The sequence below is a fragment of the Muntiacus reevesi genome, chromosome 5 (assembly GCF_963930625.1).
Source record: "Muntiacus reevesi chromosome 5, mMunRee1.1, whole genome shotgun sequence".
In the NCBI taxonomy this organism is placed as follows: Eukaryota; Metazoa; Chordata; class Mammalia; order Artiodactyla; family Cervidae; genus Muntiacus; species Muntiacus reevesi.
The window spans coordinates 108,278,991-108,299,999 of NC_089253.1; the positions used below are offsets into that span (position 1 = coordinate 108,278,991).

Here is a 21,009-nt window from a genome sequence, read left to right on the forward strand (position 1 = left end):
GCAGCCAAGAACTTAACAAATAAGTAGGAAATATAGTAAATGGGGAAATGGGGAGCCCAACTGAGCCCCTATTAAAGTGGAGCCGGTACAACCTCACATATGAAATTATCCTCAGATTAGAGTCAATTTTTAAAACTGAGAAAATTTCACTAATTAGCTAGGCAGTGTAAAAAAAAATTCTGATTATGCATCTAGTAGCAAAGACTAGCAAAGTGTTATCAAATGATTATATTTAGATGATCTGTAAAAAGCTCATGAATTTTTTTCTAAAACAATGTGCCTCAGTTGAAGTACTTGAAGAAGTTGTCCTCTTAGTTTGATAAAACCGTCCCTTGCAATCTTGTTGACTTGGATAATGACTTAAATGATTCTTCTATGCAGGGATTTGGGAGAGGCCATTTGACCTGGCCCATGTGTAAATTGATTGACACTTTTCCTGACTTTGTGGCTTCATTAGCAAGTATCCCTTTCATTCAGTGAAAATTTTCAAACTGTACTGGAGTGTATCTTAACAAAACTGAGAACGCAAGCAAGCTTTTTCACAGCCACTCAAGAGCATAGCTTTTCAGTGGCTCCTCTGCAGTGAGACCTGTGTGAAAGATGTGCAGAGCAATGACTAATCTTCATTTTACTTTTGGCTTGTGTCTAACTACTAGCCCTGGCTCCACTTTGTGGGAGTCAGAATGGGACAAATAGCCCTCCAGCCAGGACTTGGGTAGTCACAGTCAGCTGTTAAGATCAGAGTGCACCGCCAAAGAATTCCACTTCCCGAAACAAGGGACAAACAAGCACACTGGTCAGAGAGCCCCTCTGTTCCATAGCATGATATTTTACTAAGATCTTGGGACAGTATTAATTGTAGACAGCAAATTCTGCCCTTTATCTGAGTGTTTGAAAAGAACAAAAATTATTGAACCTTCCTTCATACGATGGGTATCTGTGAGAAGGAACCCGTTTAGATTCTACGGAATCTAAAGTTCTTGGGGTTAAAGTTCTGAGCTAAGAGGAAGATGAAAGCCTGGACCACCTGCCCATCCATTGATCCCACTCTTCTCTAACTTCAGGGACATGGGAGATTTTCCTTTAGCTTTTCCTCAAGATGCATGCAGTCTAGCAAAGAGATGGTGACCCATGTAGTTGTTTTGGTAGAATTTTCAATCAAATGATTCTATTTTTCCCACAACATTTAGCTTGCAGTTTTACCTTCATTTGCTTGCTTGTTTATTTGAGACTTGTCTTCCTTCCTAGATTAGGTGAACTCCAAGAGGGTAGGGACCTCATTTGTTTTGTTCACAACCGTGTATCCAGTACTTAGGATACTGCCAGATGTTTGTTAAGGACTCTATCAGCGCTGTCATATGAGTGGATAGAGGTATATTTGGCTGACCTACCACATGTTCAGTCCCATGCATGAAAAGACACTGTTACAACTCAGGAGAAGACATTAACTCTGCCTTCTGAGAATTTGGAGATTATCACATGAGAGATTTAAGGTTTATAAGGCCTTGAGGTTTAATTCTCAAACAACCATTCATTTGACATTTACAGTGAAAAGTAATATACTTTCCAATATGGGGCCATTCCCTGAATAAAATCGTCACCAGAAGTCTTTGCTTGTGGCATATGGTGGTGTAACATAGGTTTATGTTACATAAAAAAAATTAAAGGTAGAAAAAGTACCCTTCAGAGCAAACTGTCAACCAAGAAGCAAAGGCTGAAGTCTAGGCACTTCTCCATAGCAGCAGGCCTGTTCACCCGTGGCGCTGGGGCTCACTCACTGAGATCTTATGCAAGGCACATCTTCCCCAGGCTGCAGTTTTGTTTGCAGTTAAGAGGATTTTAGGGATCTCTTCCAGCTCTAGAATTTGGTGAGCCATTTCACAGAGCCTGGAACTGAAGCCTGCTGGCGCAGAAGCTAGTGGTGCAGAGCAAGAGCTCTGAACATCATGCAGACTTGGGTTCAAGTCCCAGCTCACCCTGCCAGTGCTGGGCACTCAACCTCTCAGCATCTCATCTGTGAAACAGAGACGATTATACCTTTGTGCTAAAGTGATTAGGATGTCCAAATAAAGAGTTGCACTAAAAGTGCTTAATACTGAGTCTGGCCAAGAATAAATATTATAGTTAGTCCTCGTATCTCATATGTTTTATATTCATGCTCTCCATCTTTATTTGTCATTGTTAAACCCCACCCCTAGAGCAGGGGTGATTTGTCTTCCAGCTGCACAGTAAATAGCTCACAAAGGACAGGTGGTCATTTAATTTATCAAAAGGCATCTCTGTGTGTGACATCAGGACCTTGATAGTACCTTCCCCTATAATTCAAGGTGGATTTGTGATGTAGCCCTTCTGTGCTTTTGAGAGATGTCACAGTAGCCTTCTCCTGGACATTGCCTGTCCCTCTCCAAATGAAATCCTTCATAAACATAAATATGCCATGATGCCTTGAAACACCTTTCCCAAGACATAGTTTCTGGCCCAGAGTAAGCATTTTTCCTCTGGTCTGATATCTTATACATTCACTGGAAACAGAGTTTGACTGAAGACTACTAAGGAAGAGGAAGTGAAAGCCTACATTTAGAAAACCTCAGTTCAGCAAGGCTCCATGGAATAATGTACAACTTGGGGAATGCCATCTAGTTAGAGGCAGCATCACTAATGCCTGCAGAAGGCCTTGGCCTTCCAGGGTAGAAAGGTGGGTATGGAGCCACGGTGAGCTGGCCCTTCCTTTCACAAAGCGTGTGGACTCTGCAAGTGCCAAGGCTGTAAGCGGGATTACCCGGGTCTGGACTTCTCCAATTTCCCATCACCCTAAATTCTCCTTTCTCCCTGAAGTTTGCTGATTATCTCTCTTCTCTCCATCCCCTCCCCTCTTTTTTTTTTAAACTGCTTTCTGCTTGGATCCTCCATAGGAATGCTTTGGGGTAAATATTTTTTTCTTCAGTTTTCTTTGAAGTGAAAAAATACAGGGAGTGGGGTGGAGGAGGGAGAATGTGTGATTGGGAGGTAAGGAGCTGACTCACTGAGAAAGCAGTGGTGAGTTTATTTGAGTGGTGTGTATTCATTGACATCTAAGAAAACCAAAACTAGGAGTCACCAAGCTTTCTTGGGAAATAACCATTCTTACTGGTTTGGATGTGTATTTGGGCTTATATGTTGCCTTCTTAGATAGGTAGATTGACCAACCTAACAAAGTAAAAGAGTTTATAAAATAGACAAAGTCTGTAGATGCAAAAGGCCATTGATATCAATGTGATACTTTTGAGTTATCTACATTCAGATCTACAGTTGAGTAGAAGTGATTTATAGGTCATGGATTATGACCATTTAAGAGGGTCTCAAAATACACATTCTAGCCAGTCAGTATTTCATTAAATGTCTTCCTGCCTTGCCATGTATGAAAGAATAGATGACCTTTGATCTTCCTGTTCAGGAGGATGAGCATGGCAGGGAAGACAGGGTGGAAAACAGGCAGAAGCCTTGGAGTTTCCATCTGATTTTCTAGATGGATCCCGTTTCTTCTGATTGTCGGTGTCATGGTAATCTGGGCCAGTGTGAGGGAAGAACCAGAGCCTGAGCTCACTATTTAGAGTCTCATTTCCTACCATCTGTGTATTTTACAAATTGCACTTGTTTGACTTGAATGCAAAGATCTCAGGGGATGAGTGGGGTGGAGAGAGAAATGCAGGTTGACTTATTCATTTCCTTCCTAAAAATAGATGCATTTTGTCTACTAGGAGCAAACATTTTTGAGAGGCTGAAGGGGGAGGGTCATTAGCTGTAAGGCAAGGATAAAGGTGGGTGGGGGCTGCAGTTTGGGCCTCCCCCAACTGTAGGCTGTCCACAGTTTGTGCTGGATGCAGAGGGCTTGAAATGGGAAGGACTGCAGGAAGAGCCAGCTGCACAGAGATAATGGGGGTGTGAGCCAAGGTCCTGGCTGGAAGCCTGCATGACATGCTGTCTCTGGAGCAGGCAGCCTAGCACAACAAGGGCATCATGTCCCCACCAGCCCTCCTCACCCTGCTCTCCCTGGAACTGTGCAGAGGTGACCAACCTAAAACCAAAAGAAAGGACTAGGTTGAGTCTTCTGATGAGACTTGCTCTAAACTGGGGCACCCTGTTCAATTCAACAAATATTAGGTTAGCCAAAAAAGTTTGTTCAGATGTTTCCATTAAGATATCATGGAAAAACCCAAATGAACTTTCTGGTCAACCCAATGTTATTAGAGAGCTTTCTGCTGAAGACTCCCTAGGCTAGGCATGGTGCCCATCCACAGTGGGCTACGTCCCTGTTACCTATTCGATGGATCATCCATTTCCATTTGTCCAGTGCGGTCATGAGCACTGTGGCTCTGGCTGTTGGGAGGGGGAGAAATGTTGATTAACATGTGTGAATGGGTGCCTCTCTAGTGACCCTGTGTCTCCCTCTGCATGAGTATACATGGGTGTGTGGGTGTACATGCATGCATGGGTGTGCATGCATATGAGTGTGTACACCCTGGGGAGTGATTGGGAAGTTTTCCCAGAGCTTGTTTCTTGGGGGTCTCCCTGATGGAATCTACTCTGACCCAATTTCTAGCCTCTTGCCCACTTCTCTCCCCTTTCACCTTACTTTGTCAGTGCAGTAGTGTGACCATCTCTTTAATTCTTCCCTGTCCTGTGATTCCCCGGGGCTTCTCTGCAGAACCAATAAGGGCCGGGACATCAAGACCATCAAGTCCCTGAGGGTTCTCCGTGTCCTGAGGCCGTTGAAGACCATCAAGCGCCTGCCCAAGCTCAAGGTGACATTCTCCAGTTTCTTCCCTTCAGTTCCCTTTTGTCCATTTCTCCTCTCTAGCCACTATTGGCCTGCTTTTGGAGAATTATTTCTGGAAATATCCCTGTTGCTCACGTGAGGACTGATTCTTTTTGTCTGCTAAAACTAAGGATCTTAGTCTCAAAGGAAAATAACCAACGTCCCAAGAACTCTCTAAGGAGGCTTTCACCCCTTGACTCCAAATCTAGGAGGTATTTTCTACCCGCTGTGGCAAGTCATAGGAAGAACCAGCGTGGCTTTGTCCTGGGGCCTCCTGTGTGGTTAAGGTGGCTCAGACACCAGAGTGGAAGCCACAAGAGCCCTGCGTGTCGTGGTCTGTGTACTTGGTCGGACAAAGTAACCTGGGATGGTTTTTTTCCTCGTGATTCTAGAGAAAGAAAGGACCTTCTAGCCTTGATGCTTCATATTTTTGAGGCATGAGTAGGTCAATAACTTGCCCAAGGACAGTCATTTTCGGCACCAGCAGAGAAGAAGTGGGGAAGTGAGCTTCCACAGCTAAGATCTCCCTATTGCCAAGACCTGTGTCTGCATAGGTCTCAGTCTGGGTCGCCCTGCCCGCTGACCTGCTGGCCTGTCCTGAGCTCCTTCCCTGAGGCTTTCCTGCCCTCATGTTGCTGGCATGTGGAACCCATCTCTCCCACACACATCTGTTGCTGTTACGGAAGCTAAAGCCCCATGGGATAAAAGTTCTTCCTCCCTGAATTCCTGTGAATGAGAGCCAGTCAGCACTGGGAGGGAACTGGGGACCCCCATGCTCCCCATTCCTCTGTCCTGTTGAGTTTACATCACCTCTAATATTCCCCACCAATCCCCCCCACCACCACCACCCCAGCTGCTTCCCTTTCAGCGCTCTGGCTCTGCAGGGGGATGGTAAGCCAACCAGGTTGATTGGAGGCTTAGGATCACAGGAGGGTCTCTTTTGAAAGACCCCTAACTGGCTGAGACATGGCTCCTCTCAGAGCCCAGGGCCCTGGCCACTTGAGTGGGTTCCTGAGGAGAGGTGCTCATGCCCACCAGGAGGCGTCCTCCCTGCCCGCTCTCCTCCTCAAGTGCCCGGCCTCCCCTCCTGGATGAGGCATCTCCCATGGCGATGGGCCCAGCACAGGGCCTGGCCTGGCTCAGTGCCCGTGAACATTCATTCCTTTCTGCCGCACCCCCAGCAAAATATGGCCAGGAGCCCTGGGGCCCAACAACCACTGTCGTTAGGCACAGCCCAGGTCCACTGGTCTCATCTCCTCTGAGCTATGCTGGGGTCCAGGGAAGAGCTCAGACGGGCGGGTGATATTACTCACCAGGCTGGAGAAGGCGCCCCCAACCTTGGCTAATTCCAATTAATTAGGAAGGGCTGGCTCCTCGCTCTGCAGTTCCGTAACCTGAGGGAAATGTAGGTGGATCTGATAATTCCATGAGGCTGCATGTCGCTCACATTCCCTGCAGTGCTGAACTAATTAAACCAGCAGTGTTCGCCCAGCACTGTGAAGAGGCAGCTGCTCAAATGCAGCGCCTCTGTGGGGCTAGACTCGCCAGTGCGCCAAACCTACAAACCTAGAAAACAACCCCAAAATGGTTTGAAATACGTTGAATTCCCATGTAGCTCTTCATGGTGTAGGGCCTAGAAGGGATTCTCCAGAGGGAGATTCAGTACCTTGAACTGAAGTGCAAGTTTCTGGTTCTGTCCTTCAGTCCTCCTGTCTCTAAGAGAGCAGCTCTCACCCCTTCCCACATGACCTGTTGAATCTTTATCCCCAGCACAGCTGGCTTTTAACTAGCTGGCTTTTAACTTTATGTGAAGTGTGGAATGCAGTTGGGGGTAAATGTATGAACTTATTACAGAACATCATTAAAATGAACACAGATGATAGTTTATTATCACTCCCCACTCCATTTAGAATGGCAAAGAGAAAATGATACATATTCAATATACAAATCAAATCAAAGAATGTGCCCCAAATAAATGAGATTTATAGATAAGCTATTTAATGTATTTCAGAAAAGGAATCCTTGAAATCATTTAGCCTATTGAATGCCTAAAATGGGCTAAATGATTTCGAGGATCCCTTTTCTGCAATACATTTCTGTCTCACACTAAGTGAAGTGCATGTAATGGAATTCCACAGAGGACTCCCTCCACTGCCTGCTACCATCTGGTCTCTTCTGCTTCGGGTTTCCTTTCAGATTCAGAGCATGTGTTCCCCTCCCAAGTGGTAGGTTCCTGTAGCCATGACCAGTTTAGAGGCCAGGTCTGAATCCTATGAGTGTCGCTTCTTAGTAGGGTGCTATCTTCCGGGGCACCTTCCCCGAGCACCAGTTGCTGGGTCCCATTCAGCTGTAGGCAGATCCACAGGCCATTCCAGTGACACACACCAGGGCTCTTTTTTTCTGTTCTCAGGCTGTCTTCGACTGTGTGGTCACCTCCTTGAAAAACGTCTTCAACATACTCATTGTCTATAAGCTCTTCATGTTCATCTTTGCTGTCATCGCAGTTCAGCTTTTCAAGGGCAAGTTCTTCTACTGCACGGACAGTTCCAAGGACACAGAGAAGGAGTGCATGTAAGTGCCACCAGCACGTACCACTCACCTTCTGCTGAAATGTGTTTTGATAAGGTCCACTCCTGTCTTTATAGATAGGTCATTTCTTTCTCTCTTACTTAAATCCATTCCACTTTGGGGGGAAAAAGTCAAATTATGAAGCTGCTACATTTTGACTGAGTACGTCTTTTGTGTCAGGCATGGACATTTCACATCAGGTTTAAATTTTAAATCTTTCTCATGACCTTCTGAGATAGGTCTTCTTTGCACATTATAGATGTGAAAGTTGAAGCACAGAAAGTTTAAGTTGCTCGAGGTTACCCAGCAACTGGGCTTCCCTTGTGACTTAACTGGTAAAGAATCCACCTGCAATGCAGGAGACCTGGGTTCAATCCCTGGGTTGGGAAGATCCCCTGGAGAAGGGAAAGGCCACCCACTCCAGTGTTCTGGCCTGGAGAATTCCATACAGTCAATGGGGTCGCAAAGAGTCAGACATGACTGAGCAACTTTCACTTTCACCCAGCAACTAGTGAAAGGATTAAGATTTAATCTTCCATGTCTGCTGTTGGACACGAAATCTCATTTTTGTTTCATGATAATATGCTGTCCTAATAAAATTCTTCCCTCCTTGCATTTGAATGCCAATAATTCAGTGATTACTAGGGTATGTTATTGTAGTGTCTAGAATTTCTTTGCTCTTCTGTGAGCTGTAGTGACAAGGTTCTGGTTCATTTCTGCTCTGGTTTTAGAGGCAACTATGTAGATCATGAAAAAAACAAGATGGAGGTGAAAGGCCGAGAGTGGAAGCGCCATGAATTCCATTATGACAACATCATCTGGGCTCTGCTGACCCTCTTCACCGTCTCCACAGGGGAAGGATGGCCTCAGTGAGTGATGGGATTGACTTGGCGTGCTTGTCTGTAAGCTAGGCTGGGACCATGTGTTTGCCTTGAGAAGTCGATTTAAGATGAACAAGGCTAACCCTTTGGGATTGTACCAAGAAAGGTAAATGGTCATGAGTAGGTGAGACAGGCAGGAGAGAGGAAGAATGAAAATCCTTCATATAGGAATCAAGCTGGATCTGATGCAGTCAGGGAAATATCTGGTGAACTTCATGTTTTAGCTGATTATCAAGGAGTTGAGTGGAGCCATCTGACTCTTACAGAACAAATGAACTTTGAACAGCTCTCCATACCTTAGGAGAGTCCCCGAGGACTGTTTTAGACACATTTATCATCCAGGTTGACCCTGGACATGAGAGACGGTTGAGAGGGTTAAGGATGAGCTGGAAGAACCCAGGGACACTTTCTGTGATCATATCTTTTATGGCAAAAGTAACAGAATGCAGTTTTTTTTATGCTGCTCATGGCGCTAGTGGTAAAGAACCCACCTGCCAATACCGGAGACATCAGAGACACTGGTTTGATCCCTGGGTTGGGAAGATCCTCTGGAGAAGGAAATGGCAACCCACTCCAGTATTCTTGCCTGGAGAATCCCATGGACAAAGGAGCCTGGCAAGCTGCAGTCATAGGGTCGCAAAGAGTCAGTCGAATATGACCGAAGTGACTTAGCACATAGCTGCAGGCTGATTTTTTTCAGAGACTTGGCAATTCCAAGACACCACTTTCTGGTGGCAGTGTACTCTTTTGGCAGCAAAATACCAAAGGGGAATTCAGGAGTCTCCTAGTATTTTATAACAACCTCACCTATAACATAAGGTCACTCTGGTGCTTAGGAGTTGGATCCGTGGTGGCACAGGGGCTAGAGATAGCAGTGGCTTGGGAGTCACCAGATCTCCACCAGCTTGGTTGTGGAGCCCAAATTCATGGAGGATCCTTGAAGTTTAAAGAGTCAAATAAGAAAATGCAGGGGGCTTCCCTCATGATACAGTGGTTAAGACTTTTCCTTGCAATGCAGTGTGAGTGGGTTCAGTCCCTGGTTGGGGAATTAAGAACCCACAAGTGGTGTGGCCAAAAAACCAAAACATAAAAGAGAAGCAGTATTGTAACGAATTCAATGAAGACTTTAAAAATGGTCCACATCTAAAAAAAAAAAATTCTTTAAGAGTATATATATAATAGGGGGGTACATCAGCTAATGAAGCCTGGAGTCAGAGCAGCTGCCAAGACCACCTCCACCATGCCTGCCTCCTCTTTCTGTCCCCAGAGTCTTGCAGCACTCGGTCGATGTAACAGAGGAAGACCGAGGCCCGAGCCGCAGCAACCGGATGGAAATGTCCATCTTTTACGTGGTCTACTTTGTGGTCTTCCCTTTCTTCTTTGTCAACATCTTTGTGGCTCTGATCATCATCACCTTCCAGGAGCAAGGGGACAAGATGATGGAGGAGTGCAGCCTGGAGAAGAACGAGGTGAAGCCAAGGGGTCTGGAGCGTGGGGCAGCGGGGGATCCAGAAAGGACTGTCAGACCAGCAGTGTTAGGAGGAAGACAGAATGTTCTCCACTGTCTTATGAATTAGAGAATTGGGGGGAAATGTTTTAGTTGGTCATCAAATAAACGTCTTTGGAGCATCTGCTGTGTTTAAAGCCCAAGAATAGAGCATAGAAATGGGCTTCCCTGGTGGCTCAGATGGTAAAGAATCTGCCTGCAATGGGGGAGACCCGAGTTCAGTCCCTGGGTTGGGAAGATCCCCTGGAGGAGGGCATGGCAACCCACTCCAGTATTCTTGCCTGGAGAATCCCACGGACAGAGGAGCCTGGCAGGCTGTAGTCTGTGGGGTTGCAAAGAGACATGACTAACACTTTCACTTGCATGAGGCACAGCGACCTGGAAGGGATCTGTGTAAGAGGCAGTCCTTACTTTTATGCAGCACGTAGTCTAGAGATTGGGGGTGAAAGACGTGTGCCAGCATTATACCACTAAGACGTCCGCTTCCCTGGCAGTGCCCCTCGATGCTGTGTATTTGCTGAAAGGGTAGGGAACAAGTCTTACTTATTACTGCTTTTGTAGTAACAAGTGTGGTTCTGGCACATTGTCGAGTTCATTGTTTTTACCCTGGAACTGCACTAGAAATCGTTAAGAATCTATAAGACAAAAGCAAAGAAAGTGCTTTGGGAATGCACAGAAAGATAGATTTTTACTTCTGACTGCAGGCACCAGGAACGGCTTCCTGCCCGGTCATCTCAGCCATGTGCTGTGCAAGAGACCACCATAATCGATGATAACCATTAAGTCCTTCCTGTATGGGACAGACCCTTCTGGTTCTGTGTTTTCATTTAAGGTGACATCCCACCTGTAGCTTTGTCCAAATAATTTCTTTTGTACTTTCACCTCTGCTTGTCCAGTCCTAGCCTCTTTTCCTACACTGTCCTCTTCTCCTAAGTGTCTAACAGAGAGCCCCCCGGGGTGCGAGGTTTGGGGGATCTGAGCCTGGCTAACCAGTGTGACCCTCCTGCAGAGAGCGTGCATCGACTTCGCCATCAGCGCCAAACCGCTCACCCGCTACATGCCCCAGAACAGGCACACCTTCCAGTACCGCGTCTGGCACTTCGTGGTGTCGCCATCCTTTGAGTACACCATCATGGCCATGATCGCCCTGAACACCGTCGTGCTGATGATGAAGGTGAGGGGGTGGTGGCTGGGAGGCGCTGGGGCGAGCTGAGCCTCGGCGACTGCCCCCTCACAGGGCACTTGTGTGTGTGCCCAAGACACTGAGAAAACCCTCTGGGGGGTGAGGGGGAGGTAGGGAGGACGAATGGGGACTTGGTTATTAATGGGAACAGAGTTTCCGTTTAGGAAGATGAAAAATTTGGAAGCTGGGTAATGGTGAGATTTGTACAACAGCATGAATGTGCTTAGTACCACTGAACTGTACAGTTAAATACGGCTAAAATAATGTGCTTTGTATGATGTGACTTTTGCCACAATAAAAAACTTAAAAAAAAAATTCAAGATTGGGAATTCTCTGGCAGTCCAGTGGTTCGGACTCCTCACTTCTGTCGCAGGGGGCACAGCTTCAATCCCTGCTCGGGGAACTGGGGCGCCACCCACTATGTGCCATGGCCAAAAAAATAAAGATAAAAGAAAAAAACCGACTTACCAGTCTGTTGCCTCCTTACCTACTTTTCCGTCGTGGAATCTCTCTTTGATCTTGTCTCCGTCAGCAGCCCAGCCTCTAGGCCCTTGGGGTAAAAGGCAGTGAAATACATAGCAGCAGTCATGGAACTCTGAAAGCAAAGGTTGGTGATGGCAGTCAGATGCAGATGAGGGTGGCAGTGTCAGATGTGGGTGATTGTGGAGTTCTGAGAGTCAGAAGAGGTTTGATGTTGTTTAATACTAAATGGTAAAGTAATTAACTCTAGCAAATGTTTCTGCCCTTCTCTCCTTCAGTTTTAGGAAGACTGGCCATTTTGCTAATAAGATTTGTGTTCCTCTCTGTTTTGTTTTGCTACATAGGATGTGTACTTCTCCTCTCTAGCCCTAGATGACCATCTTTCCTTCTACATCATGCACCAGAATGTCCCCCTAGGGCAGGGATGCCAGATGGCCAACCTCCGTGACCTGGATATGCCTCTCACCTTTCCTGCTTTCTCTTCCTGGCAGTACTACTCCGCTCCCTGCACCTACGAGCTGGCCCTGAAGTATCTAAACATCGCCTTCACCATGGTGTTCTCCCTGGAATGTGTCCTGAAGATCATTGCGTTTGGCTTCTTGGTATGTCATGGGATTGATCCTGCCCTCATGCTTGTCTTCCCTTCTCGTTGGGTTCATTCCCAGCCTCTGTTGGAAGGGAGGGGTGGTCACTGCTATTCCAGAAATGGTTCACACACCCATCCACCTAACCGTGAGTTTGTTTGGACTGCTCAATAAACAGCCATAGAGACAAGATGCTGTGTGAGGGTGTTAGGAGAAAAGGCAAAAGGAACCAGAGCCCTCAGATAGACCTCTGCTCTGTTCCTCTCAAATTCCATCAGTGGTCAAGGGGCCACGATCAATTAGGTCTTACTGGAACTTAGCAAGGTTTACCTGTTGAGGAGCCAAGCAAGGATTGGACTAGTAAACCCGAGTACTTATTTACTGATGGAAGGTTTAAACTCTTTTAACTCCAATGGGAAGATATCTGGCCCTCTTAGCTTCCAACATAGAAAATTATAGATTTTATTAATATCTAATTGTCCTCCTCCCTTTAGTTACGTGAAGAATAACTTTTGCCAACAAAAATAAATGTTTCGTACTAAAGCTTACAAAGACTAGTGACCTTTAAAATGTCTGTATGTGAGAGAGAGAGAGAGGTGGGCGTTCGGGAATTTGGGGAGCATTGGGATGAGTTTTTCTGGCAGGAGTCTTCCCTTTACTTTTTTTCAACTGCTAATTATAGTTTTGGCAGATGTTACATCTGCCATCAAGCGTGTTAAGCAAACCTAGCCCTTTGCTTCAGTGTCCTATAAACAAGAGAGTTCTCTCTGCCACCCGCCCCCCCACCCTTGGCTCAGTGTTTACAGTAAGATCAGTGGGATGCAGATAAACCCACCTGAAAGCTGTTTCACACTTATTTTGCGTATGAGCTACCATTTAAAATTATATGTGTCTATGGTGTCCCCTGCAAGAAGAGAAACTTAGCTTATTATCTGAATGTGGGTTTGACCACTGGCAGCTTGCGCAGGGACTCTGACCTCGGCTTGGCGGTTGTCAGTGTTGATGGTGGGGGTTGCTTCTGGCTTCCTAATGGTTCTTTGCAAAGTCATTGGTTTGATGGTGTAGGGAGGAGAGTTGAAGGGAACCCATGGCAGGCGGCTGTATTGTTGGTTGTTGGACTCCCTTTTGAGTCTTAGAGAAATCAAAAAGTAAACTGCCAGCCACAAAGGTGCCTTTATAATACAGTCTAGCCCTGGGCAGGGGGAGCAAGGGGCGGGGGAAGCTTATACAACAACAGGACAAGATTTCCTCCGCATCTTGATTACTTGCATGTTGGATTGATATTGTCTGTGCTTAAGCCCCCAATTATGTGTCAAATTATAGGGAATACTGAATACCTACTTACAAGCTTAACTAGGTGATTCAGCCCCAAAGCCTGCCTCCTTCCCACCCTCACCCTCATATTTTCATTCAAGGTCTAGAAGCATTCTGAACAGTATAAAAGGCACCACTAGCCCCAAATAAGCTTTCGTTGATATGGTACTGTAGGTTTTCAGAATTCCCTAATATATACTGTTTTGTCAGTTCTTTGCAATGACTGTGAAATAGGCATGGCAGAAACTAGCCTTGTTATTTTAAATGAGGAAATTGAAGTTCAGAAAAATTATGTTGCTTTTCGAAGGTTACAGACCAAAAGGCAGTAGGATTGGATAGTGGAATGGGAATAAAGAAGGAAGAAGAAGAAATAAAGGGAGAGAATTAAAATACATTGGTTGTCTGGAAAAAGAAAAGTGAAAGTGTCGGTCGCTCAGTCATGTTCGACTGTTTGTGACCCCATGGACTGTAGCCCTCCAGGCTCCTGTCCATGGGATTCTTCAAGCAAGCATACTATAGTAGATAGCCATTCCCTTCTCCAGGGGATCTTCCCGACCCAGGGATTGAACTCAGGGCTCCCACATTGCAAGCAGACTCCTTACTATCTGAGCCAGCAGGGAAAAAAGCTTTACATATTATTCATTTTACCTTCATAAGAACTCTATTAGATTGGGCATTATGATTTTCTTCTTATATGGATGAGCTGGGGCTCAACAAGATTCAGTACTTCGCGTAAGTTTACTAAAAGGCAGAGCCTGTGTTCAGCCGGTCTGTCTGGCTTTGGAAGCCCACACTTTGTCCTCCATAATCTCCTAGTCTATACTCTACTCCTCTGGGCTTTACCATGCTGTATGGTAAAGCCTCCTCTACTGGAATCCAGGGCTTCTGTCCCCTGAGACCTAGATTTGTATTCTAGCTCATAAATGGGGATTATCTAAGAATGTAACACAGGAGACCCATGTTCAATCCCTGGGTCAGGAAGATCCCCTGGAGAAGGAAATGGCAGCCCACTCCAGTATTCTTACCTGGAGAGTTCCATGGCCAGAGGAGCCTGGCAGTCCTTGGGGTTGCAAAGAATCGGACATGACTGAGCGACTATTGCTCACTCACATTTAAGAATTAGGAAGCTCATCCCAGGTTGGGAACAGGAGAGCCCTGAGATGTGAGGAACTCAGAGACTCAACTTGGCCCCAGTCCTGAAGGAGTCGGCACGCTTCACAGCAGTGAGTTTGTGAGGCTGGATGTCTGGTTTATCTACATGCCTGGCAGATGCCTGTGACTTTTGAATCGGACAAACCTTTCCAAGCCTCAGTTTTCTCCTGCATTAAAGGAGGATAACAAGAACTGCCATGTACAGCCATAGATACTGTGTGTGTGTCCAATCAGGGAATATACCTAAGACGTCTGGTCCTGAGTAGGTACTCATAAATGTACCTTCTCTCTCCCCACACCATTTCTGTCTATCACATTTTCCTCCCCACTCTTCATGCTTCCCCTACCACTCAGTAATTCCTGAAGTATTTATCACTACCTATTTAGAGCATCCATGGGAGGAATAAATGAACTGAAAGAATGCTGAGGAAGGGACTGGCACAGAATCTGGCATGTATAGTAAGGATTCTTGAATGCCAGCCATGGGGGTGGGAGAGGGTATAGTTGTGCAGTGCTCCAAGGGTCACTTACAGAAGCTGCCACCCACGGGCAAGTGGGTAATGTTTTGGAGACCCAGGTATTGTGTTTCTTTTAAGGAATATAGTCCAAGGTCTCTGTTCACCTGAGCCCCGGAGATAAGAGCAGAGCCCACTTTTCTCTAATGTTCCAGAGCTGAACGTTTTCTGGTTGGTGAATTTTCCAGGTCCTTTACTCCTTCGTCTCCTTTAACCTTCTCATCTCATTACTGCTTCGTTATATTTTATTTAGTCACACCTCCTCAAAAGGTGTAACAGAGCCGAGAAAGGTGGGAAAGATGAATTCGTTCATCCTGTTGCCAGTCAGAAGTTGATTTGAAAAGGTTCAATGAGGTTAGGAAGAGATTTTTGGCACATCTTTGATCTTTAGGCACTTAGGACATCTCTGTGACTTTTATTGTTAGTTGAAAGTCAGAATGGTGTATTTATAGGGTCCCATGATACTGTTTAAATAATTTAAAAGTTATAGAAAACCTTAGACTAATACTGTAAATCATTTTATTGTCTTGTAGGTGACAATGATGATCTTTCTTTTCTTGGAGGTCAACATGTTCTAGGCTACAAATCACTTTCTTACATATTTTTATGTAGTATTACATTAAAAAATCTTACGTGTTCTTTATATAGCTTTTTAGTGACAGCTTCAAAAACAAAGTCTTTAAATAGTGATGAAACTACTTCCCAAATGAGAAATTCTCAAATTAGTGAAAGAGAAACCACATTTTTGGTTAGAAATAGGAAACCAAAGCCAAAGTTAAAATGAACTTGTCTTGGAATTGAAAAGTTTTAATTTCAAGTGAAAGAGTACTATCATGAAAGATATTTTTTCCTTCATTTTCCCCCCTTGTTTTCTTTTCTCCCCCCTCCCCAATGCTTATGGCTGAATTCACTTGGCAGAACTATTTCCGAGACACCTGGAATATCTTTGACTTCATCACCGTGATTGGCAGTATCACAGAAATTATTCTGACGGACAGCAAGGTAAATAGCTCTTCGATCTTTCTCTTTAAGCTCAGTCCTGGAGTAGCATTAAAGCAATCCTCGGCACCTTCAGTCCATTTTTAACTCCTCAAACCCAATGTGCAGCCCCCTATTCACTTTCTCAGTCCTGAGCTTTCCCCAGAAAATGGGAACATTGGATGACACTGGATCTCATGGAAGGTTTGGTCCCATTTGCACCACTCAAATAGGTGAGTGGGATAGAGGGCCCAGGAGAGGCCATGTCACAGTGTTCTGCTAGATTCTTCAGGAGATACCAAGAATCTAGGCACAGTATCTTTGCCCTCAAAGTTGTTAGACCTTAAGTGTTTCCCTGAGATGGTTCATCCCAAACAAAATTTGGAGAGCTCATCACAAAACCATCATGTTCTAGAGGGATTTATGAGGTCTGCTCTCTGACACTCACGTGCAGAGTTAGGACCACTCAGAGGAGACTAGGGAGGCCAGTTTTGCCAACTGTGTTCAGGGCACCCATCTGGGGAACTTCTGTACCTTCCTGCCTGGGAATAGAGGGTGGGCCTGGGGAGGCTCAGAGAGATGGTCCTCTCTGGCCTGCCAGCTGGAGACGGGGTTAAAAATGAAAGACACCATTCGTGTCCTATTTTATGATCTGAATGAGGGATAAATGCACAAATGCCAGTGCTTAACTTTTCTAAATGACCCGAATGTCACTAATGATATGTTTCCTTCTGGTCCACCAGCTGGTGAACACCAGTGGCTTCAACATGAGCTTTCTGAAGCTCTTCCGAGCGGCCCGCCTCATCAAGCTGCTGCGTCAGGGCTACACCATCCGCATTTTACTGTGGACCTTCGTGCAGTCCTTTAAGGTAAAAGGCCTTACCAGCTCCTCCTCTCTGAGGGTTGAGGGGCCCCTGTCACCTCAGACAGAACACCAGGCAACACAGCATTATTCCTCAGGTCCCCTTGCCTCTGGGAATGGCTATTTGTCAGAAGCATCAGATAAACACAGCAGTCCTCAGCTACCATACAACTCGGCCAGGAGGTGGCTAGCTTATGACTGATTAGTTAGGATTTCATTCTAGAAAGCATCCCAACTTTGAAACTCAGTTATTGTCTCTGTTCCCTGAGGCAGGGGGCTTGTGTGTTCCCTCCCAAGTATTCCGGAATGCCCAGAGCAATCCTATCCATGGACAGAGCCAGCCACCTATAGTCACACATCCTCTGCATTTTCAGAGTTTCGTCCATGGCTTTATTTCACCCAGCAGTTTTTCAGAGGACTCCTTGAGTTGTGTTTTATAACAAGATGATTCATACCATTCCCACACATGTCATCATTAGTATGTAATTCCTGAACCACTGAATATATCGCATGCTAATGGCCACCTCTGCGTCCTGCAAATGAATAAGACATCTGGGCAAGGTTAATATGGTGAGCATCTTTTGAATGACCTCATCAGGTTGTACAGAGGTGTATGTGTAATAAACAAGTTAAAACTTGAAACCTGAGACCCATGTAAATGGCAGAGACTTTCAGTAAAAGAAATTTTCCATATTTAAATATTTGCATGCTGTAGCAAATATTATTTGTTTTTGAAGTTTGGGGAGCATTTATGCTATTCAAAAACTTACTGTTTTCTTCATAAAATAGGGTTTTTCAATAAATGCATTTTTAAAATCTGATGAAATTGATTCAAAGATGAAAAATCATGAATTCAATAATTGCCTTCTTTACTTTAATTATTTGTACATTTTAATTGTATTATTTGATGTTTGACTGTGCTGGGTCCTCATTGCTGTGTGTGGGCTTTCTCTAGGTGTGGAGAGAAGGGGCTACTTTTCACTGTGATGCTTGGGCTTCTCATTGCAGTGGCTTCTCTTGCTGCCAAGCACAGGCTCTAGACACATGGGCTTCAGCAATTGCTGCTCTCAGGCTCTGGAGCTCAGGCTTAGTAATTCTGGTGCATAGGCTTGGTTGCTCCAAGGCATGTGGAATCTTCCTGGACCAGGGCTTGAACCCATGTCCCCTGTGTTGTTAAGTGAATTTTTAACCACCGGACCACCAGGGAGTCCAATTATTTGTACATTTCAATTCCAAACTGAACTGAAGAGAGCTTGTCAGTGAATTCATGGTTTCTCGTTATTTAAAACGGACTTCACCCCACACCATCATGACTGAATTACTTCTCCATCAAGTTCTTGTGCATCTGAAATGTGAGACCAGTTGTAAGGATGTTCAGGTTCCCACGAGCAACCTTGACATCTTTATTGTCTTCATCATAATTGTTTGGTGTGATAATTCCCACAGAGGCCTCGCCTCGATGAAAACTGTTTCTCCAAAACTGAATGATGGAGGAGAAATCAAAACCCTTAGCAAGAATTTAACCATTTGAGTCTTGAGTGGAGCTGGATTTAGAATTTGAAACACACGATGCTCTTAAAACCTCTTTGTAGACGCCTGCCCAACAAGTTCCAGTTGTCAGTCTCTTAAGAAATATGCGTCAGCCTGTCATTCTCACGATCACCAATTCTCTGTGAAAGTGTATACTATTGAGGGCAAAGAAAAGCATGTCAAAAACTGATGGCCAAATGGTTGGCTTATTCCAGTGAATAGAGAAGAGTGGAGACAGGTGGGTCTGTCTCCAGGTGACACTGTGATGGATGGGTGTTTCCTTTTTGGAGCCGCTCTGGGACACGGTGTAGAAGTTGTTTTCCCGAAGTTGGTTTAACAAAGGCTGCCTCTGCACACACACAGCAGAGTCACACGGTGTGGACAGCAGTGCCCCGTCTCTGCCTCCCCCTCCCTCACCCTGAGCATCACCTCATTTCCCACCACTGACTCCTACTCAGTGCTTCTCTCTCTCCCTTATTTTTTTTTTTCTTTCATAATTTAACGATGACACTCGGCTGTCTTCCAGTTTGCATATTTTCTGACTGGAAGTATGTTGTTAACACTTTGTTCTGTGAATGTGTTGTCTCTTTTCTTTCTCCAGGTGTTTAACAATCCTTTTTGAAAAAAATTTTTTGGCTGTGCCACTCCACATGTGGGATCTTAGTTCCCTGACCAGACATCAAACCCACGCCCCTGCACTGGGAGCGTGAAGTCTGAACCACTGGACCACCAAGGAAGCCCCTCTTTTCCTTATTTTGTGTTGGAATGTATGCCATGACAAGGAGAGAGATCAGGATGGGAGAGAGGTGCCAGGGACTAGAGATGATGGAATGGGGAAGGCAGAATAAAGGCAGGAAGCACAACATAGAAGGTGATGGGAAGAGGCCAGAAACCTGCCTCCCTGCTCTCTCCTTTCAGCAGAGGGAGTCTTCACGTGCCCCTGTGGGATGCAGCCACTGCTCACCGACCTTGAGAATCAGCAGTCCATGGGAGAAGGGGTTCTCCCACCAACTCTCAATTTCATTTTCATGTTTGTTCTTTATTCAAATTGTAAGAGCCTCCCAGGACTCTTCATTTAGTTAGCACCGTGGAGAAGCTCTGCCTGGCTCGTGCGGTCTGGAAGCCTTCAATTGCCCTCCTGGGAGTCGTGCTGTACACACTTGAGAGAGTGAAGCCTCGGAGTCGCACGAACTGCCAGGGAGGCTTCCTGGGTGGTGAAAACAAGGGGCTTCCATTCATTGTCAGCTCTAGGATCCCCTAGAATTGTAGCGCCCACCCTTTCCCCCAAACCGAACTGCTCTGTGTCTTCATCCTCCCCCAGCCACCAGGGGCAACTCCCTGCCTGCCTTTTCCTCCACTCACCCCTTCACCTCCACCTTTAAAGTGTTGTCATCCCAGAGTGGCAGGTAGCTTGCACAGGACTGAAGTTTGTGCCACAGGGCTGCACGGCAGAGTTTTGTGATCACTCACACTTTGAAAGACTTATTTGGAATTTTGCACAAAACAGACTGAAAAGTCAGCAGGCTTAAACATTGGAAAAAGATGGTTCATCAGAGCCTGAAGGCGCCTTGTAGGAACTGACCAGTGACTGAGACCCCTCAGCCAATTCATTCTGCTTCCAGATGCTTCATTAGGAGCCTCGTGTTGAGTGAAGGAGTGGGAAGGGTCATACAGGGATTTGGGAGTCAAAGCTGGATGCTTGCTGTGTAACTGGCATCATAATTGCCCAGGTTATTAATATTTTGCATACAGAGTGGGATGAAGACCAGACCCAGGAATTTTTCCCAGCTCTCCCTCAGATACCCGGCCACACATTTTACTGGGTCTGAGAATATTCTTGGTGGGGAAGGAAATTACGAACCTCTCTGAGGCCAACAGCTTGCATACCTATCAGATGACGTGGACATGTGCAAAAGCATGGAACTCCAAAATAGAACATCCCAGGGGAACAGAGAGCTACTGCCCTGTGTTTAAGTCAGTCTGAGGGCAAAAGTTCCTACACTGCCTGGGGTGCAGTTTGTTGACCCCAGAGCTGCCTGCCTTTAAAGTCATGGTCTTGTCTCTGCTTCCTTCCAGGCCCTTCCCTATGTCTGCCTTCTGATTGCCATGCTTTTCTTCATCTACGCCATCATTGGGATGCAGGTGAGTGGGTGCCTTGGGAGCCTGATGGGGGACAGCTGTCGCCCATGTTGTCTCTGACTTTCCAGCCTGAGCCTGCAGGACTGAAAGTGCTTTAAAGAACCCCTTCTTACCCAGAGGTTGAAGTGTTAGTAGCTCAGTCGTGTCTGACTCTTTGTGACCCCATGGACTGTAGCCCTCCAGGCTGCTCTGTCCAGGGGATTCTCCAGACAAGAATATTGGAGTAGATTGCCATTTCCTTCTCCAAGGGATCTTCCCGACCCAGGGATTGAACTTGGATCTCCATTGCAGGCACTTTCTTTACCACTAAGCCATCAGGGAAGCCTCTTACCCAGAGGCTCGCTCTAATATCTTGTTGCAATATGACCTTGGGAATTCACATGTGCAGTTCCCTGCTCAGGCTGCCCAGGTGGTCAGTGTGATCTGATAACAGGGGCTTCATCTGTGGTTGTCAGATCCTGGTGCTTTCTCAGAAGCAGTTGGATTCCACTGAAGATAATGCCGTTGTTCTTGGCCAGAGG

At 45.8% G+C, this 21,009-nt stretch overlaps 1 protein-coding gene across 3 annotated transcripts in view; it reads left to right on the forward strand.

Annotated features, from left to right (window-relative positions):
* Positions 1-21,009, forward strand: part of CACNA1E (calcium voltage-gated channel subunit alpha1 E) — a 330,655-nt gene that overhangs the window by 275,964 nt on the left and 33,682 nt on the right. For all 3 annotated transcript variants that reach the window (XM_065936984.1, XM_065936985.1, XM_065936987.1), the window contains 10 exons: positions 2,913-2,924; positions 4,685-4,781; positions 7,206-7,366; positions 8,095-8,232; positions 9,512-9,713; positions 10,761-10,925; positions 11,906-12,016; positions 15,898-15,981; positions 16,701-16,826; positions 20,426-20,491. In XM_065936984.1, coding sequence (XP_065793056.1) covers positions 2,913-2,924; positions 4,685-4,781; positions 7,206-7,366; positions 8,095-8,232; positions 9,512-9,713; positions 10,761-10,925; positions 11,906-12,016; positions 15,898-15,981; positions 16,701-16,826; positions 20,426-20,491 — 1,162 coding nt within the window. The remainder of the gene's footprint in view (positions 1-2,912; positions 2,925-4,684; positions 4,782-7,205; positions 7,367-8,094; positions 8,233-9,511; positions 9,714-10,760; positions 10,926-11,905; positions 12,017-15,897; positions 15,982-16,700; positions 16,827-20,425; positions 20,492-21,009) is intronic.